The sequence below is a fragment of the Somniosus microcephalus genome, chromosome 7 (assembly GCF_052327205.1).
Source record: "Somniosus microcephalus isolate GS21.2 chromosome 7, FLI_Smic_1.0, whole genome shotgun sequence".
In the NCBI taxonomy this organism is placed as follows: Eukaryota; Metazoa; Chordata; class Chondrichthyes; order Squaliformes; family Somniosidae; genus Somniosus; species Somniosus microcephalus.
The window spans coordinates 67971969-67997612 of record NC_140993.1 but is presented as its reverse complement, the minus strand read 5'-3'; the positions used below and the strand labels follow the sequence as shown (position 1 = coordinate 67997612).

At 45.3% G+C, this 25644-nt stretch overlaps 1 protein-coding gene across 1 annotated transcript in view; it reads left to right on the top strand.

Annotated features, from left to right (window-relative positions):
* Nucleotides 1-25644, top strand: part of LOC147114683 (unconventional myosin-Id-like) — a 193865-nt gene that overhangs the window by 82250 nt on the left and 85971 nt on the right. The window contains exons 9-16 of the mRNA XM_085992531.1: nt 441-586; nt 2625-2739; nt 4740-4910; nt 7460-7530; nt 11252-11326; nt 14457-14589; nt 19729-19895; nt 23184-23391. Of these exons, the coding sequence (XP_085848657.1) occupies nt 441-586; nt 2625-2739; nt 4740-4910; nt 7460-7530; nt 11252-11326; nt 14457-14589; nt 19729-19895; nt 23184-23391 (1086 nt within the window). The remainder of the gene's footprint in view (nt 1-440; nt 587-2624; nt 2740-4739; nt 4911-7459; nt 7531-11251; nt 11327-14456; nt 14590-19728; nt 19896-23183; nt 23392-25644) is intronic.

Here is a 25644-nt window from a genome sequence, read left to right as displayed (position 1 = left end):
CATTTAGGACAGAAATGAGGAGGAATTTCTTCACCCAGAGAGCGGTGAACCTGTGGAATTCTCTACCACAGAAGGCAGTGGAAGCCAATTCATTAAATATATTCAAGAAGGAGTTGGGTATATTTCTTAAGGCTAAAGGGATCCAGGAGTATGGGGAGAAAGCAGGAACCAGGTACTGAAATTGGATGATCAGCCATGATCGCACTGAATGGCGGAGCAGGCTCGAAGGGCCGAATGGCCTACTCCTGCTCCTATCTTCTATGTTTCTATGTCTATGTAACACTTAATTTAGCGTGCACTCTGAATCGTTAGTGCCTGCCGCTAAATCTCTAACTTTTCAAAAGTTGGTGCCCAATCCTGGGCTATAATGAATTTCTCCCCATGTTTCCTCTCATAAGTAAACAGGTGCTGCTCTGTCTCCACCTTCTTTCCCTTCGCAGGCCATTTACGAGCGTCTGTTTTGTTGGATTGTGAACCGCATCAATGAAGTAATTGCGGTAAAGGGTTATGACCCGCGCATTCACGGCAAGAACACTGTAATTGGAGTGCTGGATATCTATGGATTTGAGATCTTTGACAACAACAGGTACAGAGCACAGTTACTTCATTACATGTGAATAAATGGGCATTACAGCAGACTCCATAAAACTTTCACGGGTAAAGCAGAGCCTATTGGTGCTGATTCTACGATCGGACACTCGCAGGGGTTGGTAGTCGAGGAATTCTGGACTCGCGGTATCTAATTTTCTGTCCAGGTATCAGATGGTGAGAGCAGGACAGGTATCAGATGGTGAGAGCAAGACAGGTATCAGGTGGTGAGAACTGACCAGGTATCAGATGGTCTAATTTAATTCACAAGTTGGAGAGACCATTGGCAATTAGAACTTTCAGTTAATGAGACCAGGGCTTTATAAGAGAGACCAGCAGGAGTTGGGTTTAAGGTCAGGAAACTAGCATGAGTCAGGGCTTCAGGAGAGAGACCAGGGGTCGGGGCTTCGGGTCAGGAGACCAGAAAGAACCAGCAGGAATTGGGCTTCAGCTCAGGGAGACCAGCAAGAGTCAGGGTTTAGGTCAAGGAGATGAGCAGAAGTCAGGATTTAGGTCATGAGGATATCAGGGGGTCAAGGCTTTGGGTCAGGAGGCATGTAGGAGTTGTAGCCTCAGGTCAGGGAGACCAGCAGGAGTCAGGGTTTTGTTCATGAGTTCAGGGTTACAGGTCAGGGAGTCCGGGGTAGAGGTGGTGGAGTCACAGCTTAACACTTGGCTATTGAGGCTAATCATCTGATTCTTAAAAAGGAAACATTGGTTTTATCTCACTATTCTGGGAACTTGATGACATCATCTAAGTGGACCAATCAAAAGCCAAATCCTCCCTGCGTGAAACAATGTATCAGGAAATGTCATTTATCTGCCGATTTTCATTCTGTATGGATTCCCCTTCCATCATGGTGAATTACTGAGGTTCCATTGTACAATTTCCTTGGATATATTTATTAATCCAATTATAATTATCTTGCTCCGAATCTGGTCAGTCACCAGCAATTGTTCAACCTCCAGAACTTTGGTCCCTTGTGCCCAAATGCATCTCCCTCTGATGCCAAAACCCTAACTCACATCTTCATTATCGCAAAAATTGATTTCTCAGATGCTTTCCTTGCTAGTCTTCTATCCTTTACTAACTTTAGTTTCTAGAACATGTATAAGGAAATGTCAGACTTATTAAATGAGTAGTTTGTATCCGTTTTCACATTGGAGGAAGATGACAAAATACCAGTGGTACAAGTCAAGGGAAGGAACTTGGTGGATTTAATATAAGTAAAAAATTGGTGATGGAGAAAATAATGGGGCTTAAGTTAAACAAATCTCCAGGACCTGATGGCTTCCACCCCAAGGTAATAAAAGAAATAGGTGATGAAATTGCAGATGCAATGGTCATAATTTTTTTAAGCTATCTAGATTAAGAATTGTGCCTTTGGATTGGAAAATTGTAAATTACTTAAGAAGGGAGGGAGAGAGAAACCAGGAAACTTCAGACTTGTCAGTCTAACATTAGTTGTGGGGAAATTACGAGAATCTATCATCAGAGATAAAGTAACTGAGTATTTAGACAAGAATCAGTTGATCAAAGTGTTGTCGGGCTCGATGAGGTTACAGCGATAGGGTGGGGCGAGGCTATCGAGGGATTTGAATGTAAGGATGAGAATTTTTAAATCGAGGAATTCAGGGACCGGGAGCCAATGTAGGTCAGCGAGCGATGGGTGAACGGGACTTGGTGCGAGTTAGGATAGAGGCAGCAGAGTTTGGATGAGCTCAAGTTGATGGAGGGTGAAAGATGGGAGGCTGGCCAGAAGAGCATTGGAATAGTCATCTGAAGGTAACAAAAGTATGGATGAGGGTTTCAGTAACAGATGTGCTGAGACAGGGATGGAGTTGGGTGATAGAGTTGGAAGTAGGTGGTCTTGGAAGTTTTGCATCTCATCACCCATGCCTTTGCGTCCCCCTCCTGAAGCTTCCCATCTTTTGCTAGATGTTGCTGCTCTTGGGTATCGATCTCCGTGAGGGAAAGATGTATAAACGCAAGATATGAAAGGAAGTACTAATAGTTTGGTGCGATCTTTCCACAGTTTTGAACAGTTCTGTATAAATTACTGCAATGAGAAGCTTCAACAGCTCTTCATCGAGCTGATCCTGAGGCAGGAGCAAGCAGAGTACCAGAGGGAGGGCATCGAATGGCAACATGTAAGTCACTGCAGAATGGGGAGCGATTTATCTGTAGAACGCAGAGCTGAGAAGGTTAAGTGTGGACCTGATGGAGGTCTTCAAGTTTATGAAGGTCTATGAAGGGGTAAATAGGAAAAAATTGGTCGGGATTCTTTTCCCCCATCCCACCCCACCCCGGAACCCCAATCCAGTTTCCAATGCAGAACCCCAACCCAGTTTCCAGTCTGCACGGCAGTCTCCCGGAGTCCTGCTGGTATTCTCAACCCCTAGAAGGATGCCTTAGATGTGACATCCCAACAGTTTTGCAGCACCACAATAGGCAGTTGGGGAGTTTGATGCCCCAAAGATAGGGAGCACGGCATCTCATCACCCGGAACAAGGCCCACGCCCTTCACTAAACTGTTACAATCGCTTCCAAAGGCCTCTTGCTACCTTCCCATGGTAAAAGCAGTGTTAAGCGGGGTGGACCCACCACAAACCCGTGCCCCAATGCCCCCACCACCATTGACATACGGGCAGTGGTCCCAGCAGGAGTGGTGGGGGAATGGCAGGGAAAGAAATCAAGGTCAGGGCTGTGAGCTGGCGGTAGGCCTCATCGCCCACATTTTCCGTTCCAATCCCGCCCAAAATTGGGCAGGGTCACCTGAGGAGAATTCAGGCTGGTGAGTCAGCGTGATGGTAACGAGAGGTCACAAATTTAAAATAATCACCAAAAGAATTAAAGAGGTGGGTAGAATGTGGGATTCTCTGCCACAAACCGTTGTGGAAGGAGCGTCCATAAATTGTTTCAAAAGGGATGCAATTTGAAACATTTCTGCATGACCAGATTAGGTATAGATGCCCTCATCGTTCACAGTTTTTGTTTATGATCAGCTGGTTGTCTGACACACTGAAATCCATCAACAACGTTTAACAGTCCCTGACCAAACTGCTGAGATAATCTACACTGCTAGTGTTTGTTTGCTCAATATGGAATGCACACTCTTTCCACACTTATGTGCACACCACACTTAGCTGAGTCCAGAAAGCCTAGCACGGATTGGCAAAAGCCAAAACATGAGGCACCCCCAAATGTGCACATTTGGAGATGAACCAGCTGAAAATGCATGCAAATTACCCACACCGAGCACTGGTAAGCTTCTTGCTGCTTGTTGAGCAGGACCAGGCTGCTTTGGGTGACGAGCCCAGTGGGAAGACTCCCAGCTCCCCATTGGCCTGCCTATTCCTCCAAGACACATCAATGAGCAACACTGGCCAGTTAATCATCAATGGCTCTCTGGAATATTGCAGACCTGCCTGTCCAAGCCTTGTTTCTGATCTTCCATCATCATTGCCTTCATCTTGGGGCCAACCCCATTCCCAAAGAAACCCTACTTATGAGTGCACCAAAACCAGGACTGACAATTGTTAGATGTTATAGAATGTACCTGCATAAGGGTGAACCAAGCTTATACATAGAAATTACAAAGTGAAAACATGCCATTTTGGCCCAGTCAGTCCATGTCAGTATTTACCCTCACGCTTACTGACATTGAATTCCATCTGTCACATTTTAGCCCATCCTCCCATCTTATTAATATCCCTTAGCAGTTTCCTTTGGTGTTCTAAAGAATTAAATATACCTCCTATTTTGGTATCATCTCCAAATTTCAACACCACTCCCTCTATTCTTATATCCAAATCATTGACATACACAGTGTACAGAGATAGTCCCAGTACTGATCCCTGTGAACACCATTACCCATTTTGAGCTACTCTGGAAAAACTGCCCTTAACTACTTTTGTTTTCTCCCTTCTAACCAATTTCTAATCCAATTTTCTAACCTCCCCATAATTCCATACTCCTTAATCTTCTCTAATAATCTCCCAAAGACTTTCCTAAAGTCCATGCGCACTATATCCACTGCATTTCCTCCCCTCTACTTTGTCCGACTTAGCTCCATGGATTGGCATTACACAAGTGTCCCAAAGACGGAGTGGTTCATGTCTGACTTCCTTTCTGCCTTTTCATTGCCCAGATTGACTACTTCAACAATCAAATCATTGTGGATCTGGTCGAACAGCCACACAAAGGAATCATCGCTATCCTGGATGAGGCCTGTATGAACGTCGGGAAGGTGACAGACACCATACTGGTGGATACCATGAACTCCAAGCTGGGCAAACACGCCCACTACACCAGCAGAAAGGTAGGGTAAAACCAGAAGCTGGGAACAGCAAGAGGTTGGGAAATATATAACAAGGACAAGTGCAGCTCTCAAGCAGCAACTCATACAAGCCCCAAATCATCAAGGCGGGAGGAGTCTTGAGGGGGGGCCTGGTTATGCTGGGTCTCTGCCTCATTAAACCTATTACTGGGATTTCCTGTGGGGAGGTCGAGTACACAGTTATTGTGTCGCTCCCCCTCGCAGGCTGAAGTCAGAAGCGGAGGCAGGACTGGTGGGATAGCTACTCCTGCCTCTGGTTCCTCCTACTGTGAGATGCATCTCAGTAACTCAGAAGGGGCCCACAGGAGCATCTCAGGCCAGTACAATGGCTTGTACATCTACATTAGTTATATGAAGTAGTAGTAATGGCCTGAAACACTCAACAACAACAAAAAAGCCCACGTGAAAGACAAGAGTCAAGGTTGGGAATCAGTTTTCTCATAAAGGGGCTCTGCCCCTGCCCTACCAGCGGCACATGGGTGCCCGGTAACAATATGCAAATTACCTGAAATCTGACAGCGTTAAACACTGTTGGAATGAGCATTGCATGTTCTTGGGATTACAATTTAAGCCCATGGTGCCTCCAACCAATGAGAAGCAACATATGGCTGTATCAAACTCCCAATAGGTATGTAGACCGTTCACTCCCCACTACACATCACCCATATCACTGCCAAAACCCATATCTTCAGTCTTCTCGCCTCCGGGCTTGATTTCACCAATAGAAAGAAAGAAAGCACTTGCATTTATTTCGTGTCTTTCATGACATCAGGAAATCCCAAAGCTGATATGCCAGCATATCGGGTAAAAGATCCCATGGCACTACTTTGAAGAGCAAGGGACATTTCCCCAGTGTCCTGGCCAAAATTCATCCCTCAACCAACATCACTACAAAAATAGATGATCTAGTTATTATCACTTTGCTGATTATGGGAGCTTGCTGTGCGCAAGTTGGCTGCTGCGTTTCCTACATTACAACAGTGTCTACACTTCAAAAAGTACTTAATTGGCTGTAAAATGGTTAGGGTGTCGTGAGGTTATAAAAGGCACTACAGTATATAGATACAAGTTCTTTCTTTCTTTACCTGCTCCTGGTTTCATACCTGAGGCCAGAAACTCGCTTCTTTAAGAAGAAGAGATGTGCCACTCCCTGACTAATAAGATGGGCAGGGAATCTATTACCAGACCTGTTGTCATCTGGAATTATGTCGTAGCGATGGAGGCTAACTTGCTTGCTGATTTTGCCTCCCTGAAGACTAGCAATTGTAATCCATTCAATGTCTTTCCCTTGGACTGCAGCGGTTCAAGACGAAAGCCAACCACCACCTTCATACAGGGGGGGAAAGTGCGGAAAACTTTTTTTACACAGCGAGTGGTGAGGACCTGGAACTCGCTGCCAAGGGAAGTGGTGGAAGCGGAGACACTCAATGTTTTCAAGGGGAGACTGGATATGCACTTGAGGGAAATAAACTTGCAGGGTTACGGGGATAGAGCGGGGGAATGGGACTGACTGGATTGCTCTACAACCGGATTGCTCTGCAGTCCGTGTGGTGTTGACGTGCGCTTCTTGCGTTTCTTCCGCTTGGCTTCCGCTTGCTCCTGGCAAAGAGACTCGAGGTGTTCGGCGCCTTCCTGGATGCTTCTCCTCCACTTTGTGCAGTCTTGGGCCAGGGAATCCCAGGTGTCAGTGGGGATGTTGCACTTTTAAAGGAGGCTTTGAGGGTGTCCTTGAATCCATTCAGTGTCTTTCCCTTGGACTTGAACTCGCGACACGGGCAATGGTCGATGGTGCAAAATACCATCTTGCCACTCCACCATGCCAGGTGTTGACACATTAATCGGCTACACTACTGAGCACAGCAGAGTGAAGCGTAACCACACGCACTGACGCCAACCCAAAGAAGAGTTCTGACTACTGCTGCGTTACGATTCCAATGCGCCAGCAGCCCTCTCTGAAGCAGCCAGTTTTGGCAGGATTTCCTTTATTATCGGGATGAGGGCGTCGCTGGCAAGGCCAGCATTATTGCCCATTCCTTCTTCCCAAAGTCATAATGGCACAGAAGGAGGCCATTTGGCCCATCGAGTCCGTGCCGGCTCTCTGCAGAGCAATCCAGTCAGTCCCATTCCCCCGCTCTATCCCCGTAGCCCTGCAAGTTTATTTCCCTCAAGTGCCTATCCAGTCTCCCCTTGAAAACATGGAGTGTCTCCGCTTCCAACACTTCCATCGGCAGCGAGTTCCAGGTCCTCACCACTCGCTGCGTAAAAAGGTTTTCCCTCACATTCCTCCCTGTATGAAGGTGGTGGTTGGCTTTCTTCTTGAACCGCTGCAGTCCGTGTGGTGTAAGTGGTCCCACAGTGCTGTTAGGGAGGGAGTTCCAGGACTTTGACCCAGCGACGATGAAGGAACAGCGATATAATCTGAGACCTCCTCCCATGGAAGGCTCAGCTCACATTGGGTGATGGGTTGCCCACTGAGTCATCTGACAGCCCCATAAAACTTCTTACTTTTAATGCGTTTGTTTTATCTGCAGCTATGTCCGACTGAAAAGAATATGGAGTTCAACAAACACTTCAGGATAAAGCATTATGCCGGACAAGTCACGTAAGTCCCCTCCTTCTATCTTTAAAAATATTTTGGGGTAGCTCGCAAGATGGATAGGACGTCTTTAATGGCAAACTGAATGCTTTTTTGCACCTCATGTCAAATCCAAACACTCCCAGGCCATGTACAGCACAGGATAGATACAGAGTAAAACTCCCTCTACACTGCTCCATCAAACACACCCAGGCCATGTACAACACAGGATAGATACAGAGTAAAGCTCCCTCTACAATGCGCCATCAAAGAATCACAGAAATTACAGCACAGAAGCAGTCTATTTGGCCTAATGCGCTTGTGTCAGTGCTAGTTTTTCAGCTAGAGCTGACACACTAAAATCCCATTTCCCTGCCGTTTTCCAGTATCCTTTTAAATTCTTCCTTTTCAAGTACTGATCCACTTCCCCTTTAATCACCACTTGCTGATCTGCCTTATCCTCCTGCCTACTCTTTTCAACCTTGGGTGTGTCCTGCACTTTGGGAATTAACCTTTCACTCAAGTATCTCCGGAATTGGAGAAAGTAGGCTGGTGGGCCCAATGGACATTTCTCATTTCACACTGTCTCAATACATGTTACGTTTTGTAAGAGCATAAGAAAAGGATTAAAGGAAGTGACCTGGTTGGTGCAAATGGTTCTTCTGCAGTCCATGCATCACCTTGGACTCCACTTGAATGACAATAGATTGGGAGAAGGGGAAGTGCAAGGAGACCTGGGTGTCCTTGTGCACCAGTTGCTGAAGGTAAGCATGCAGGTGCAGCAGGCGGTTAAGAAGGCAAATGGTATGTTGGCCTTCGTAGCGAGAGGGTTTGAGTACAGGAACAAGGAAGTCTTGCTGCAGTTATACAGGGCCTTGGTGAGACCACATCTTGAGTATTGTGTGCAGTTTTGGTCACTTTATCTGAGGAAGGATGTTCTTGCCATGGAAGGAGTTCAGCAAAGATTCACCAGGCTGATACCTGGGATGGCAGGAATGACGTATGAGAGAGATTGGGTCGATTGGGCTTGTACTCGCTGGAGTTTAGAAAAATGAGAGGGGATCTCATTGAAACTTATAAAATTCTGACAGGATTGGACAGACTAGATGCAGGAAGGATGTTCCCGATGGTCGGGGAGTCCAGAACCAGGGGTCACAGTCTAAGGATAAGGGGTAGGCCATTTAGGACAGAAATGAGGAGAAATTTCTTCACCCAGAGAGTGGTGAACCTGTGGAATTCTCTACCACAGAAGGCAGTGGAGGCCAATTCATTAAATATATTCAAGAAGGAGTTGGATATATTTCTTAAGGCTAAAGGGATCAAGGGGTATGGAGAGAAAGCAGGGACCGGGTACTGAATTTGGATGATCAGCCATGATCGCATTGAATGGCGGAGCAGGCTCGAGGGGCCGAATGGCCTACTCCTGCTCCTATCTTCTATGTTTCTATGTTTCTGTCCCAAGAATTGCATCGTGTCTTCCTCACCCCAGTATTTGAAAGTAAATTATTCTATGTGAAACACTTTGGGACATTTCTCAGAGATGCCATAAAGTGTAGCATGCTTGGGAGGAACAGGTGATTTTGGACCTATGGTTCCCAAAGCTCTCCTCTACTGGTGGTTTTCCTCATGATATTTGGGTCTGTTGTAGACTCCATTATCATTGTATCATGCAACTACCAGGATGGTAGAAAACAAACTAGATGGAGACCTTGGTCTTTTTTCGTCAGCAGCTGTCGCGTTGCAGGGGCTCTTCCCTCAATTAAATGGGAAGAGCTCCCCGCTGCAAGCTCTGCGTTTTTTTTGGTATCTGCTGGAGCACGGGGGTGTGGGCGTGCTGGGCTGACCGATCACGGCACTCAGCCAGCGTCTGGAGCTCAGAAATGTATTTTTTTAAATCGCCGATTTTTTTAATGCCGGCCAGCTGGCCACCACGCCTTTAATTGGTGCCCCGTGAGTGGCTGGCCTCATTGTCCGCGACCCCTGCAGCAGTCGGTAACATCACCCGCCGCTGCTGCGGGGCGCGCGGGGGAGTTTTTCTACTGGGGCACTGCGCCCGGAGATGACATCATGATCTCTGGGCGCAGCAGATCGGGGCGATACCCGGTAGCGCCACCGCTAACCTCCCGCAGAATTTTGCAGGAGGCGCGGTTAGTGCTTCGGGGGGTGAAAAGCCATTTGCGCCCCGTTAGCGCCTCCCACCGGAGCCACTAACGATGGGAATTTTGGCCCCAATGTCTTTCTCTGTTGAAACTCTGTTGAAAAGTGTCACACATCGAAAGCCTGTGTCACACTTTGCATCTGATTGGTTCAAATGTCATATTCATTAAACAACAGCAAATCAAAACTCAACAGAGAGAACTGACCAATCAACAAGAAGCATCTTTGAAAAATATATAGAAAAAATAGAGAAAGAAAGCCAATCATTCCTACTTGTTTCTTCTGATCATGATAACCTGGCCTCTTTCCAAGGGAAGGAGCTGGGGATTTCTAATCAACTGCCAGTCTGCAGACAATTGTCCTGCAGAGACAGCAATTAGCTTCCAATTGGCCTCTGGATATTTCCATTAAAAGGGACAGGTTAGTAACATGCAGCTCCACCTCAACAGCAGAATACTAGATTGCATGTCACATGGTGTAACGCCCTGGTCGTTGCAAATCTTCCAACTTACCAGGAGCAATGCCAGGGGAGATCTGCTAGTTAGCAGATAATGGCTGTCTGTGCTTCAACCTCCAACAACACCTCAACTGAAATTTCCAGCTTTTGTTGAATACTCAAAACAAAATGTTAAAATACTTCACATAGGGGCGTTCAGTCCCTGCTGTTGGCTGTCAGATTGTTTTCCTTTTGATCCCCAGACTATTTTGTTAAAAATTCATCGTTTCAGTCGAGGAGATGAATCACTTTTATTTGACATAATAGGATGCATTCAACAACTCCTTCAATGAAACACTGAGAAAATGCTGATAGTTTGTGCCCATAAATTCAGTTGTTTTCTATCCTATCACTCTCTTCCTCTCTGTCTCCTTCCCTCTCTCTCTGTGCTTACCCCTCCTTTCTCCATCTATTCACCTCCCCTTCTCTGTATGGGGATGGCATTTGCTTTGACTAGCTCGTGGCCTTGTCCAATTGCACATGTTGCATGGTCCTAACATCGTCCCTGGCTTTGTGTGTCCCTCTTCCCCCTCTGCCCATCTCTCCCTCTTTCCATCTCCCCTTCCTATTGCCCATCCCTAGTTGCCCTTAGAAGATGAGGAAGGTATTTGATACAACCAAGTGACTTGCTAGGCCACTTCAGAGGGCAGTTAAGAATCAACTACATTGGTGTAGGACTGGAGTCACATATAGGCCAGACCGGGTAAGGATGGCAGATTTCCTTCCCTAAAGGACATTAGTGAACCAGATGGGTTTTTATGACAATGGTCACTTTCACTGATACCAGCTTTGTATTTACAGATTTTTGAAACTGAATTTCTGAGGATACGTTCTGTTTTACTGCTTCAGATTACCAGATTGTTTCCCCTTTATATACGTGTGAATAGCCAGGCTCAGCTGCAATGCCCTTCATAGGCAAAAAGCAAGCTACCGCTCACTGTCTGGGATTACACTAAAAGAGTAGCCACTTGGGTAAGGTGTTGGGGGAAGGAGACGGCTGGTGCTGGTGGATCTGTACCCGGCAGCTGTCAGTGTCGATCGGAGAGGAGAAAATAGGGACAGGGAACTAAAGCTGTGTTTTATGCTTGGGTTCAGGTACTCGGTGGAAGGCTTCATCGATAAGAACAAGGACACACTCTATCAGGACTTCAAACGCCTGATGTACAACAGGTGAGGACAGTACTAGGAGCTCAGTGTCCTGATCACTGCAGCGTCTCTTTAGCTTTTATTTATGATCTACAGAACACAGCCGGAAAAGTGAACAATTCACTTCCGTCTGGCACTGTGTGGCTCGTGTGTGTCTCAGTGCCAACGCCTGTAAATGTTCAGCATATAGTGAGTAAAAGGGAATGATTCACTTCCATCTGGTACGATATGGCTTGTGTGTCAGGTCCCGTAAATGTTCAGTACATAGTGGGTAAAAGGGAATGATTCACCCCCGTCGGGTAATATGCAGCTTGTGTGTGTCTCAGTGTCAGCTCCTGTACATCTACAGTGTACAGAGCGTAAACATGAACAATTTACTCTTGCCAAAAACAGATTCATTGGACTTGTGTTTTGTGGTATCTTGTTGTGTTCAAAGCAGCTGCATGCTTATCTCCATAACTATAGTCACTGCACTTCAAAGTAATTCATTGTTTGCAAAATACTTTCAGCTGTTTCATTTGGGATGTTTTTGAAAAAGAGATTGCAAAGGTACATAATAAAATATATCATTAAAAAATGAAACTAGTAATAGTTTCAGGTGGCCATAGGTAAGTAAAGATCCTAGAAGCCAATTAAAATTGAAGAAGAGGGCCTATAAGGACTACAAGAATAATAATGATGAAAAAACTAAAGGAGAATATTAGAAAATAAGAGCATAATAAGGAAACCTAAGAGAGAGCATGAGGAAAAAAATTCCAATCGGAGAGGAGGTGAATCCTGAAGTTGTTGAGAGTGAGATGAGTAAGATTATGATGGATAAAAGTGAAATTTTAGATTAAATTGTTACGTTAAAGGAAGACAAAGTGCCAGCACATGATGGGATACAACCTAGGATCCCAAGGGAGGTAAGGGAGAAAATTGCGACGACCAAAAATTATATTTCCCTAAGTATGAATGTGTGCTGGAGGACTGGAGAGTGGCCAAGGCAATATCCATGTTTTAAAAGGGCTAATCCGGGTAATTACAGACCAGTTAGCTTAATATCTGTGTTAGGGAAAATCTTAGAGTCTTTAATTAAGGATGAAATTACAACAGATTTGAAAATGGATGTTTGTGCTCAAGAAACCTATAGAATTGTTTGAGGAGGTAGCAGATGTTATAGATGGGGAAAATGCAGTGGATGTAGTGTACATGGACTTTAGGAAAGCCTTTGATAAGATATTACACTAAGATATTACATGGGAGACTATTGGAGAAGATTAAAGAGTATGGAATTAGGGGTAGGATAGCAAATTGGATTAAAAATGGTTAGAAAGGAGAAAACAGAGTTGGAGTAAATGGCAGTCTTTCAGATTAGTTGGAAGCGGGTAATGGTTTTCCACAGGGATCAGTCCTGGGACCACCTCTGTCCACCGTGTATATCAATGATTTTGGCTATAGGTCTAGAGGGAGCGGTGTCGAAATTTGCAGATGGTACCAAAATAGGAAGTATGGTTAATTCTTTAGACGACCAACAGAAATTCAAAGAGATACTGATAAGATGGGGGAATGGGATAAAAGGTGACTGATGGAATTCAATATCAGTAATTTTGAGGTGATACATTTTGGTTAAAAAACAGCAGTTAAAAAACAACTCTGAATGTAAGCAGGCTCAATGCAGTGAAAGAACAGAGAAATTTAGAAGTACAGGTTCACAAGACATTAAAGGCAGCTCAGGTTGATAAGACAAAAGAAAGCTAATGAAATTCTATGTTTTATCACAAGAGCTAAAAGCCAAGAGGTAATAATGAGCCTCTATAAAACCTTAGTAAAACCTCCGTTAGAGAGCTGTGTGCATTATTGGGCTCCACGCTATAGGAAGGATATTGAGACTTTAGAGAGGGTACAACACAGATTCACTAAGATGCTGCCTGGTATGAGGAAATACAAATATGAAGAAAGATTTTAAAAATAAGCATTTTTTAATGAGAACAATACAGATTATGGGTTGATATGATAGAAATGATGGAAGAATGAGACTGGGTAGATAGAAGCAGACTGTTTCCAGTAGTTGAGGGGTCAAGAATGAGGGGCCATAGATATGAAGATTAAATGTAAGAGCTTTAGAACAGAGGGCAGGTGATACTTTTTCCACACAGCGAGTTGTGAGGCTGTGGAATTCACTTCCAGGATTAGTGGTTGAGGCAGAAACTGTTGAAGGGATATGAGAGCAGATAAATGTGATTAGAACTATTTGCTTGCGTGGAGGGTAAACACCAACACGGTCTGGTTGGGCCATGGCCTGTTTCCCTGTTGTAATTTCCATGGACATGCTGGGACCATCCTACCCATTAGGGCCTTGGGTTGCAATAGGGAGCTGAAGAAGAAGAATCTCAGCTTCACGTGGCATCGCCACCCCTCCCTGTTCCATGGATGAGCCTGGTTGGTCAATCAATGATCAACAGAGCCTTGGAGTGCTGCAGCCCGGCCTGGTTCAGGCATCACATTACACAGTCTGCCACAGAGGGTAATTTTGTTCCATCACTAGACCACCTCGCCACCAATATAAACCCCACCATCTCGCTCCCTGAAGGATGCAACACTGTTAAAAATTTTATTCCACAGAGTGTAGATCTCAAAAGAACCTAATTTTACAAATTTACATCGGTTATAGAAGTTATAGTTATGGGGCATGGACAGGTCATCACCATCCACACACAACCATACTGTTATATTTAAAAAAAATCAAACACAAGTGTTGATAAAATAGATTTCAGCTGAGAGGCCTGTTTTTACTCAAGATGTTATACTTGAAGTATCCGATAGAGGGCACTGAGAGTATGAAATATTCCTGGCAAATTCTCAGACTTCAATCCCAAAATTGTTAATTTTGTTTATAGAGGTTACAACATTTGCAGCAGGAGAAATGGAAATACTACTCCGATACAGGTAGGGGGGCTCTTACCTGCATCTTAAGTGATATTACTGGGTTGGGAAGAGTAGCGGGAGCTGTACTCTGTATCTAACCCGTGCTTTAGCTGACCTGGAAATTCCTGATCCAGCACTGGATGAGAAAGGAGGAAACCCCACACTCCTCGTACTAAAATATCCGGCCTTGATGAGCGAAAAATCTGAAACATAACTGACTGAAATGCGTTACTTTTTCTGTTCCCAGTGTTAACCCCGTGTTGAAAGACATGTGGCCGGAAGGGAAACTGAGTATCACAGAAGTCACGAAACGACCTCAAACTGCTGCAACCCTCTTCAGGAGTTCCATGATTGCTCTAGTTGTTAACTTGGAATGCAAGGTAAAGGGAGTCTGCCTGAGTCACACAGCCCACTGTACTGTTCACACATTACAGCTACAGTGCACTGCAAATCCTCTCCAATGATCAGACCTCAATTCCTTCATTATTTGCCTCCTTCCCTCCCCTCCCCTCCCCTATGCTGCAGTTCCAGGTTGGGGCATAGTTCTACCTGGGCTGTCGGCCTGTTACTGAACCCCAGGAGGGGGCGGTTTTTCATGTGTGCTCGGTGGGGGGACAGGTCACTGGCAGTCATCACCATCCACACACAACCCAGTCACATACAAACACAGCTCATACACACCTCAGTCAGTCACAACTCATTCACACATATGTGCAGAACAATACACACGTTTCACTCACACAACTCATTCACTCATCTCACCCACACACAACTCATTCACACACGGACACAACTCATTCACACACGGACACAACTCATTCACACACAACTCATTCACACACGGACACAACTCATTCACACACGGACACAACTCATTCACACACAACTCATTCACACACGGACACAACTCATTCACACGCGGACACAACTCATTCACACGCGGACACAACTCATTCACACGCGGACACAACTCATTCACACGCGGACACAACTCATTCACACGCGGACACAACTCATTCACACGCGGACACAACTCATTCACACGCGGACACAACTCATTCACACGCGGACACAACTCATTCACACGCGGACACAACTCATTCACACGCGGACACAACTCATTCACACGCGGACACAACTCATTCACACGCGGACACAACTCATTCACACGCGGACACAACTCATTCACACGCGGACACAACTCATTCACACACGGACACAACTCATTCACACACGGACACAACTCATTCACACACGGACACAACTCATTCACACACGGACACAACTCATTCACACACGGACACAACTCATTCACACACGGACACAACTCATTCACACACGGACACAACTCATTCACACACGGACACAACTCATTCACACACGGACACAACTCATTCACACACGGACACAACTCATTCACACACGGACACAACTCATTCACACACGGACACAACTCATTCACACACGGACACAACTCATTCACACACGGACACAACTCATTCACACACGGACACAACTCATTCACACACGGACACAACTCATTCACACACGGACACAACTCATTCACACACGGACACAACTCATTCACACACGGACACAACTCATTCACACACGGACACAACTCATTCACACACGGACACAACTCATTCACACACGGACACAACTCATTCACACACGGACACAACTCATTCACACACGGACACAACTCATTCACACACGGACACAACTCATTCACACACGGACACAGCCCATTCACACATCTGGTTCTCACTCCTAAATCTCCTACATTTAATCTTATATCTATTATCCCCGTGTTTCTAGACCCCTTAATCACAAGAAAATGTTTATTTCTATCTACCATGTCCCATCCTTTCATAATCTTAAACACTTCTATCAAATCACCTTGTAATCTCCTCTATTCTAACAAAAACAGCCCCAAATAGTTCCGGAGCTATTGAGTTAGGCTTTGGTCTGCTGCTCCTATCTCTTTGGCAGTCACCCTGTTGTACCAAGTTGGAATAAGACAAATGATTCCACTATCTGTTTTTTGATGTCCTTCCTGGAACAGTTGTCATGTTTCTGAGCCATCAGGTTTAATTAGACAGTTCCCATCTGAGTTGAATCCAGGACAGTAATCCCTTCCTGCCAATACTGCCAGGTGAGATACATTCCAGGAAGCTAATCCGAGCACCTTGGAATGGCCTTGACTGGTGTTGTTACATGGGATGTCGTGCAGAAAGATAGTGTACCATTTACTCAGTATGTAAGTTAAGGTGAGCCGTCGATGCTTACAGCGATGGTTCTCGGCCATATAATAGGCTGTGCTTAATTGTTCAATCTAGTTCTCAAAGTGAAAGATGCCAGGGCTGGCAGCTCCTGGATCAATTAACTCTTTCATTAATCTTGGAATCAATTGCTTGTGAATCAGGGGCTGCACCCATTAGATGCAGGACCAGCTCCCTCGATGGCTCCATGGGCAGATGCCAGAGGGCAGAAGGTACGAGCTTTGATTCCTTGTTCATGCTTGAGGCGCTATAATTAGCCTTAAGGCCAAGAAAGGGAAAAGCTAGTGAGAGTTTCATTGTATTGTCATCCGGTGACCACCTGCTGGAAGGTCCATGTGCTTGAAGATCAAGCAAGGTGAAGTAAGTGAAGCTTACTGTGAGCAAATTGGCTGCCAAGTTTCCCTACATTACAACAGTGACTACATTTCAAAAGTACTTCATTGACTGTAAAGCCTTTTGGGATGTCCTGGGGTTGTGAAAGGCGCTATAAAAATGCAAGTTCTTTAGTTATGAATTGTCAATAGCTCCATTATCATTCTATCGTGCAGCTACCAGGATGGTAGAAGGAGAACCTTTTTCATTTAGTAATTCCTATGAGTGGGCAGAATGGAGAATTCAGTTCACAGCAGTCAGGATGGGTGACTCAGATACACTTTAGGGGATACCCAGTAAATTGTTGCGGAGTCAATTACACCTTTAAAAAGGAGTTGAACAAATATTTTCTTTGACATTGGACTGGAGCTTGGAGGCTTCGGTTTACACTGTGGTCTTGAGCCGCTACACAGAATGCAATGGTCCTCTGCTACTGGGGCCAATGTCTGCAGAGGGCAGCAGGACATGGTAGAAAAGCAATGAATATTCCAGAGTTTTGCTTGATTACCTTTGAGATTCAGGGAGTATCTATCCACAACTTTCCTTCAAGAGTTTAAATGAGTAGGGTGTAGTCTATGATAGGGTAGAGTGTATAGGAAGTGATTAAATGGGTGGGGCAGGGTCCATGATAGGGTAGATTGTACAGTGTCTGTGGGAGGAGAATAAATGGGTGGGTAGGGTCCATGAGAGGGTACATAGGATATACGGCACAGAAACAGGCCATTCGGCCCAACCAGTCCATGCCGGCGTTTATGCTCCACTCGAGCCTCCTCCCGTCTTTCCTCATCTAAATCTCTCAGCATAACCCTCTATTCTCTTCTCCCTCATATGCTTGTCTAGCCTCCCCTTAAATGCATCTATACTATTCGCCTCAACCACTCCCTGTGGTAGCGAGTTCCACATTCTCACCACTCTTTGGGCAAAGACGTTTCTTCTGAATTCCCTATTGGATTTCTTGGTGATGATCTTATATTGATGGCCTCTGGTTATGTTCTTCCCCACAAGTGGAAACATTCTCTCTGTATCCACTCTATCAAAACCTTTCATAATAATAAAGACCTCTATTAGGTCACCCCTCAGCCTTTTTTCAAGAGAAAAGAGACCCAGCCTGTTCATCCTTTCCTGATATGTATACCCTCGCATTTCTGGCATCATCCTTGTAAATCTACTCTGCACCCTCTCCAGTGCCTCTATATCTTTTTAATAATATGGCGACCAGAACTGTACGCAGTACTCTAAGTGTGGTCTAAGCAAGGTTCGATACAAGTTTAGCATAACTTCCCTACTTTTCAATTGTATCCCTCTAGAATTAAACCCTAGTGCTTGGTTTGCTTTTTTATGGCCTTGCTAACCTGTCACAACTTTTAGTGATTTGTGTATTTGTACTCCTTTGTTCCTCTACCCCACCTAGACTCGCACCCTCCAAGTAATAAGTGACCTCCTTATTCTTCCTACCAAAATGTAGTACCTCACATTTATCAGTGTCGAACTTCATTTGCCAATTATTTGCCCATTCTGTAAGTTTATTGATGTCCTCCTGTAATTTGTTGCAGTCCTCCTCAGTATTGACTGTCCCCTACAATTTGGTGTCATCTGCAAATTTAGAAATTGTGTTTTTGATTTCAAAGTCTAAATTATTAATGTAAATTGTGAACAACAGTGGTCCCAGCACTGATCCTTGTGGAACACCACTACCCACCTTCTGCCACTGTGAATAGCTACCCTTTACCCCTACTCTCTGCTTTCTATCTTGAAGCCAGCTAGCTATCCATTCTGTTACTTGTCCCCTGACTCTGCATTCTCTGACATTGTTCATCAGTCTATTATGTGGTACCTTATCGAAGGCCTTTTGAAAATCTAGATAAATTACATCTACTACATTACCATTGTCTACTCTCTCTGTTACCTCTTCAAAAAATTCAATAGGTTGGTCAACGAGTGTAGATTGTACAGTGTCTATGGGAAGAGATTAAATGGGTGGGTAGGGTCAATGATAGGGTAGATTGTACAGGGTTGTGGGAGAAGATAAAATGGGTGGGTGGAGTCGATGGTAGGTTAGATTGTACAGAGCTGTGGAAGAAGATTAAATGGGTGGGTAGAGTCGATGATAGGTTAGATTGTACAGAGCTGTGGAAGAAGATTAAATGGGTGGGTAGAGTGCATAATAGGTTAGATGGTACATGGACCGTGGAAGGAGTTGACTAGTGGGTCAAATGGCCTTCTCTTGTCTTGTTCCATGTTCTCTTATGTTTTATTTTCATATGCTGGGGCTGCAAAGGCTGTAGAAATATGTTTTAAAATAAAAAGTCTGGTGTGCACCATTGTACAGGAAGTAAGGTGAGAGGAAGTCTATTACTACAATGAAGTGATGAATGCATGAAAGCATCTAGGCTAATCACACTTCTCAACTTTGTGACTCATTAATAATACTACATGGAGCAAGAAAGCAATCTTTCATTTCTGGTTGTTTGTTCACTTCCCATGTTACATGGTCTGGAAGTTGAAAGGTGTTTTGTTGTGGTCAACTAGGATTCTATATAATGGACTCAATGGGAATCAGTTTGATCCATTATTAGAATTACATACAATGGGAGTGAACAGGGAAGGGTTTGATCCATTTGGATTCTATACAGTGGGAGTGAATGGGAAAGTGTTTGGTCTATTCAAATTTTATACAATGGGAATGGCTTGATTTATTGAGATTCTATACAGTGGGAGTGAATGGGAAGGGGTTTGGACCATTGCAATGATGTACGTGAATTAGGTGTGTGCCTCTCTTTATGTTGGTAGTACCTGTAAGTACCAATCTTTGCAGTGCTCATATATTCTAATAGTCTGGTACACCCTCTTGCCCCTTTTCAGGAGCCCTACTACGTACGATGCATCAAGCCCAATGACCAGAAATCTCCGGTGCTCTTTGACTATGAACGCTGCAGACACCAGGTGGAATATTTGGGACTGTTGGAAAACGTGCGTGTGCGGCGAGCCGGCTTCGCCTACCGGCAGCCGTACGAACGCTTCCTGTTGAGGTAATTCTAGTTCTGGTATGTCAAAGTGTTTACAGGCACAGCAGTGGAATGCTGGGCTCTCATTTAAAGGGAATGAGACTGAATCTATAGTTTCTGTTGCCATTCTAGTTCTATTCCTCAGTAGTGTGGTAAATCTATCTTTGGGCTGTGATGCCAGTTAAAGGAACAGTGAAGAAAACTCCTTAGGAATCTGTAGGTAAAGATTATTATACCCAGCAAGCCTACGTCTTTTTGATATCCTTAAAAAAGAACTTACATTTCTATAGTTCCTTTCACAACCTCAGGACATGCCAAACCATTTATGTACTGTTGTAATGTAGTAAACTTTGCAGCTCGTTTACAGCTCGTTTGTCTAATTTAAATGAGGTCCAAGACACAATTTTGATCGTACCTTGGACCTACCCATCTGCCAGAGATCATTCCCTGCACCCAGTTTGCGCCAGTAGGCCGGAACTATCCAATTTCATTCCTATTCAGTTAAACAGACTCCACTTTGTATACATGCCACACGAAGTCCCTTATACCCATCATCCCCATGCTTGATCACCTCTTCCCTTCCTGTCCTGCAACATGTTTGACCTCAAAGTCCCCGTCTTCCAAATCCCTCCACAGCCTTGTTCCACCCTCATTCTGCAATCTTTGCCAGACTCTGGTGTACGGCAAATACCCATCATCCCTTTGTTTCACCTTCTTATAGTTAGTTGTTGGGTCAGTCTGATATACCAAGTCTAGGATCCTTCTAAATCAAGCAATTGAGGAATCTACCCCCACCTGTAGTATTTCTGTTTCTCCAATATGGAGGGCACACTTGATGTCCACAGGGATGCCTTTCTGTACACAGAGCTTAGGTGGAGGTTGGCAGAGCCGAGACTTAGGGACCCCCCGAGGAGAAACTATTTCCTCTGGTGGGGGGAAATCCAGAACAAGCGACACAATCTTAAAATTAGAACCAGGCCTTTCAGGAGCAAAATCAGGAAATACTTTTTCACACAAAGTGTAGTAGAAATCTGGAACTTGCTCACCCAATGGGCTCTGAATGCACGGTCAATTACAGCTTTCAAGACTGAGAGAGAGAGATTTTTATTCAGTAAGGTTATCAAGGGATATGGAGCAAAGATGGGTAAATGGAGTTGAGGTACAGATCAACCATGATCTAATTGAATGGCCGAGCAGGCTCGAGGCGCTGAATGGCCTACTTCTGGTCCTAATCTTCCTATATTCTTAAGTGTGGAGAGGTACTGGTGGAGTTGATATCTACAACTGTGAAGCATATCAGAGCGTCTTCCTTCTGCTTGTCCAGTTAGGATCAGTCACCCTACCCGATTTGCCTTTCTCAGATCCAAAGTGCAGGACCTCACACTTCTCCACATTGAACTCCATCTGCCATAGTTTTGCCCACTCACTTAGTCTGTCTGTCTATGTCTCTTTGGAACATCCTGCTGCCATCTACAGAACTTACTGTGCCTCCTAACTTAGTGTCATCTGCAAACGTGGGTATACAATTCAAATTTCTTCATCCAAGTTATTAATATATATGATGAAAAGCTGAGGCCCCTGTACAGTTCCATTGGTTACAACCCATCAATCAGAGAACAAACCCTTTATCCCTACTTACAGTCTCCTACCTCCCAACAAATTACCAACCCATATCACAAGGTTAACACCAATTCTGTGTGTTCTCATTTATGCTAATAAACTCTTGTATGGAACCTTATCAAATGCCTTCTGAAGGTCCACATAGACAACATCCATAGACACTTCCCTAAAGTTATCTGGAGTCGAGAGAGAACAAGCAATGACAGAGCTACCCCTCCATGTTCCATTAGTGAATGGGGCTGCTTGGTCAATCAGTAATAGGATCCTGCCTAGCTCAAGGTACAGGGTTACTGAGTCAGCTACAGAAGGAACCCAGGCCTTCATCACCAGCCACATCATCCTGGACCAGCCTTGACCCCAAAGAGGCCCTGATTCCCTCCCCCTTATCAAGAAGGATCATCCGATGCTATGATCGGAGAGAGGAAGGCAGCAAAGATCTTTGTCCTTCCAGGGTCCACAGGATAGGGGTCAGCAGTGGAATCCTTCCGGCTGCTATTTTCGAGTACTGCCCAGGCACAGGGGCAACAGGAAAATCAACCCCACTCTGTTGTCCCAGCATTTTCTGTGCTGCACTTGCAGGGTTTTTCCACCTCCCAATCCCCCATTTCATAGAAGCATAGTATCATACAGCACAGAAGGAGACCATTCAGCTCATCATGCCTGTGTCGGCTCTTTGAAAGAGCTATCCAATTAGTCCCAATTCCCTGCTCTATCCCTTACCCTGCAATTCTTTCCTTTCAAGTACAGATCCAATTCCCTTTTGAAAGCTACTATTGAAACTGCTTCCATGACCCTTTCAGGCAGTGAATTTCAGATCATAATAATTAGCTTCTGTAAAATAAATTCTCCTCATCTCCCCTCTGGCTCTTTCTCACCTTTCTGTTGTTTCACCCTTTTGACTATTTTTCCTTTTTTCTGTATTTCCCTTGTCTCACTGACAATCTTTCATATCATCTAATTGTCTTCTAATAAGCAGATTACAGATCATTCAACCCCTTAACTCCCTGCCTGTGATTGGAGTCTCTGTCGATTCTCTCCCCTTCCTCATTTTTCCACTTTATTTTTTACAATCTTAATAAAATGATTTTCATCTTCCTTTTCAGCCTTTATTCTGGTGCAGCGTACACACCAGAATCATCATTATCCTGTCTTTCCTTTTTACTGCTGCTGACTAAACCGCTGTCTATTTCATAAAATCGTAGAATTTAACAGCACAGAAGGAGGCCATTCAGCCCATTGTGTCTGTATCAGCTTTCTGAAGGAACTCTCCACTCAGTTCCATTCCCCTACCCTCTCTCCATAACCTTTAAATATTTTCTTTTATCCGCTTCCCTTTAAAATCCTGGATTCTGCGTCCCTCAGTTTTTCTGGTCAGACATTCCATGTCCTAACAACCCACTGCCTAAAAATATTTCTCCTAACCTCTTCTTTTGTTCTTTTGGTGATTACTTTCAGCAATTTCTGTTTTTATTTCCAATTCGCATGCTTTTTTAAAATTCAGTCTTGACATGTGGGCAATGCTGGCATTTATTGCCCAGCCCTAGTTGCCCTTGAGAAGGTGGTGATGGGCCTTCTTCTTGAACTGCTGCAGTCTATGTGGTGATGATACTCCTTGTTATTTATAAATGTATGTTGTTACAGGTAAGTTAATTAATTGATCACACTATAATATCATTTAAAAATGTATTTCAGGTATAAGATGATTTGTGAGTACACTTGGCCCAATCACCTCATGTCAACGGACCTGGAGGCCGCCCGTGTGATCATAGACCAACATGGCTTCCAGCAGGACGTTGCCTATGGAAAGACAAAGCTATTCATTCGAACGCCGCAGACCTTGTTTGAACTGGAGACAGCACGGGCAGGAACAATTCCCATGATTGTGCTCTTTCTGCAAAAGGTAAAGATACTAGGTCAGATTAGAACAATCTATTAAACCATAATCCTTAGAGGTTTACAGCACAGAGAGAGGCCATTCGACCCACCTTGTCTGTACCAGCTCTTGGCCGGATCAAACCAAAACTCGTCCTATTGCCCCATTTTCCAACAGCCCTGTATCTTTCTCTTCTTTTAATATTCATCCAATTTTCTCTTAAGAGATGGTGGAGCAGGCTCAAGGGGCCAAGTGGCTTATTCCTGCTCCTATTTCTTATGTTCTCTCTGCCTCTCTGGAGTTGATTTTGACTTTTGGGTGACCAACCGGCGGAGGATGCTGGTCGGCCAGCTAATCCAGCAGCGAAGATTTGGTAGGTGAGCTGATTGAGGCCTCAAGTTGGGCCAAGATGGCTGCCAGCAAGGTAAGTTGCCATGGGAAGGGCACTTTCCTTTAGCGACCTCTATGGTTCCATCACCTGTGGAACTGCTAGGAATGTGCATTGCACAAGCTCTGACCAGTTCCAACCTAACATGCCAATTAGAGTCCTATTTATGTCATAGGACACCGATTTCCATATTAAAAGGCGGAGTGATTATTTGCACCACTTTTTAGTGCGCATGTGCGCCTGTTTGGTACCATGCATGCGCACGTGAAGCGATTGCGCATGCACAGTACTAAACGGTGTGGCGGCTGCGGCCTGAACCGCAACCGGCTACCTAAGAGAACACTTTCCTCGGCTTCATGCAGAGAAGGTCAGGGATCAGATGGGCCGGCGGGGGGGGGAGCAGTGATGGAGAGGGGATCAAAGGGAGGGAAGGAGAGGAGACTGGATCGAAGGAGTGAGAGGAGAGGTGATCGAGGGGAGGAGGATAAGGGACAGAAGGGTGAGAGAGGGGATCGAGGCGGAGAGGAGAGGGGATCGAAGTGAGAGAGGAGAGGGGATCAAAGGGGGAGAGGAGAAGGGATCAAGGCGGAGAGGAGAGGGGATCGAAGTGGGAGAGGAGAGGGGATCGGAGAGGAGAGAGGATCGAAGGGGGACAGGAGAAGTGATCAAGGCAGAGAGGAGAAGGGATCGAAGTGGGAGAGGAGAGGGGATTGAAGGGGGAAGAGGAGAAGGGTTCGAGAGGGGAGAAGGTCAAGAACTCAGGGGTTGAGGGTAGAAAAGGTCAGGACCTCAGAGAGAGATGGTCAGGAGTTCAGGAGGAGGTAAGGTCAGGAACTGGGAGGGGGGAGAGAAGGTCAGGATCTCAGAGGGAAGGCCATGAACTCGGGGAAAGAAGGTCAGGAGCTTGTTGGGGGAGGGAGCACGGTGAGAACAGTGGGGACGGGGGAAGAACATGATCCAGGTCTAAAGGAGGGGAGAATGAGAGCAAGAACGTGATCCAGATGGGAAGATAGATCACATTCTCCCGTCCTCTGTTAGGCCTGGATCACATTCTTCCTCCCCACCCTCACTACAGCTGCGGCACGTTCTCCCTCTCCAACCTCCTCCCAGACCACGGCGGTTCAAGAAGGCAACTTACTACCACCCTCCCAAGGGCAACTAGGGATAGGCAGTAAATAAATTTATTTTAAAAAATGATAGTGTATTCTGTGCGATGTTCCCTGTAAGCGGCCGCGCAACACTCCAGGGAACCTGCGCAGCCGACTTGCCGGCTATTCAATACAAAAACCAGGGTGATCATTTGCACAAACAAATTTGAGTCATTCTGTGCATGCTCACCACATGGGGGGCGGAGCTTACAGACCATCCTGCCCCCACATGCGCACCCATCATTCCAACTGTGCTTGTGCCTATATTACATGTAGGCCCAGCACGGAGCCTGGTGCCCATTCACAGGCTGTAGGCCCAGCTCAGGGTAGGGTGGGGAGGGGCGCGGGGGGTGGGAGAAGGTCAGGAACTTGTTGTGGGGGTGGAGACTGTCCTAACTCTGGAGGGTGAGCCCTGTCTGTTCTCTGAAAGCAGTAGTGTTAGTACTGTGAGCTCTGTCTGGAGCCTGGCGGTCACAATGAATGGATCAAATTACACATTGCAAAAATCTTGATTACTCAGGCAGGCAGGATCAAACTACACATTCAAGACAAACTGTTGGGTGTGTCTTGTCCTTCAAGGGATCAATCAGAAATCTGGTCTTGTCATCCAAGGCGACCAATCAGAACTTTGGTGTTGCAAATACACGCTGCCAATAAAAGGGGCCTGTTGTCTGAAACAGACAGGGGCTTTGGGCACCTGGTGGTAGACCTCTTTCAAAATGGAGCCGGCCGCATCACTGGTGT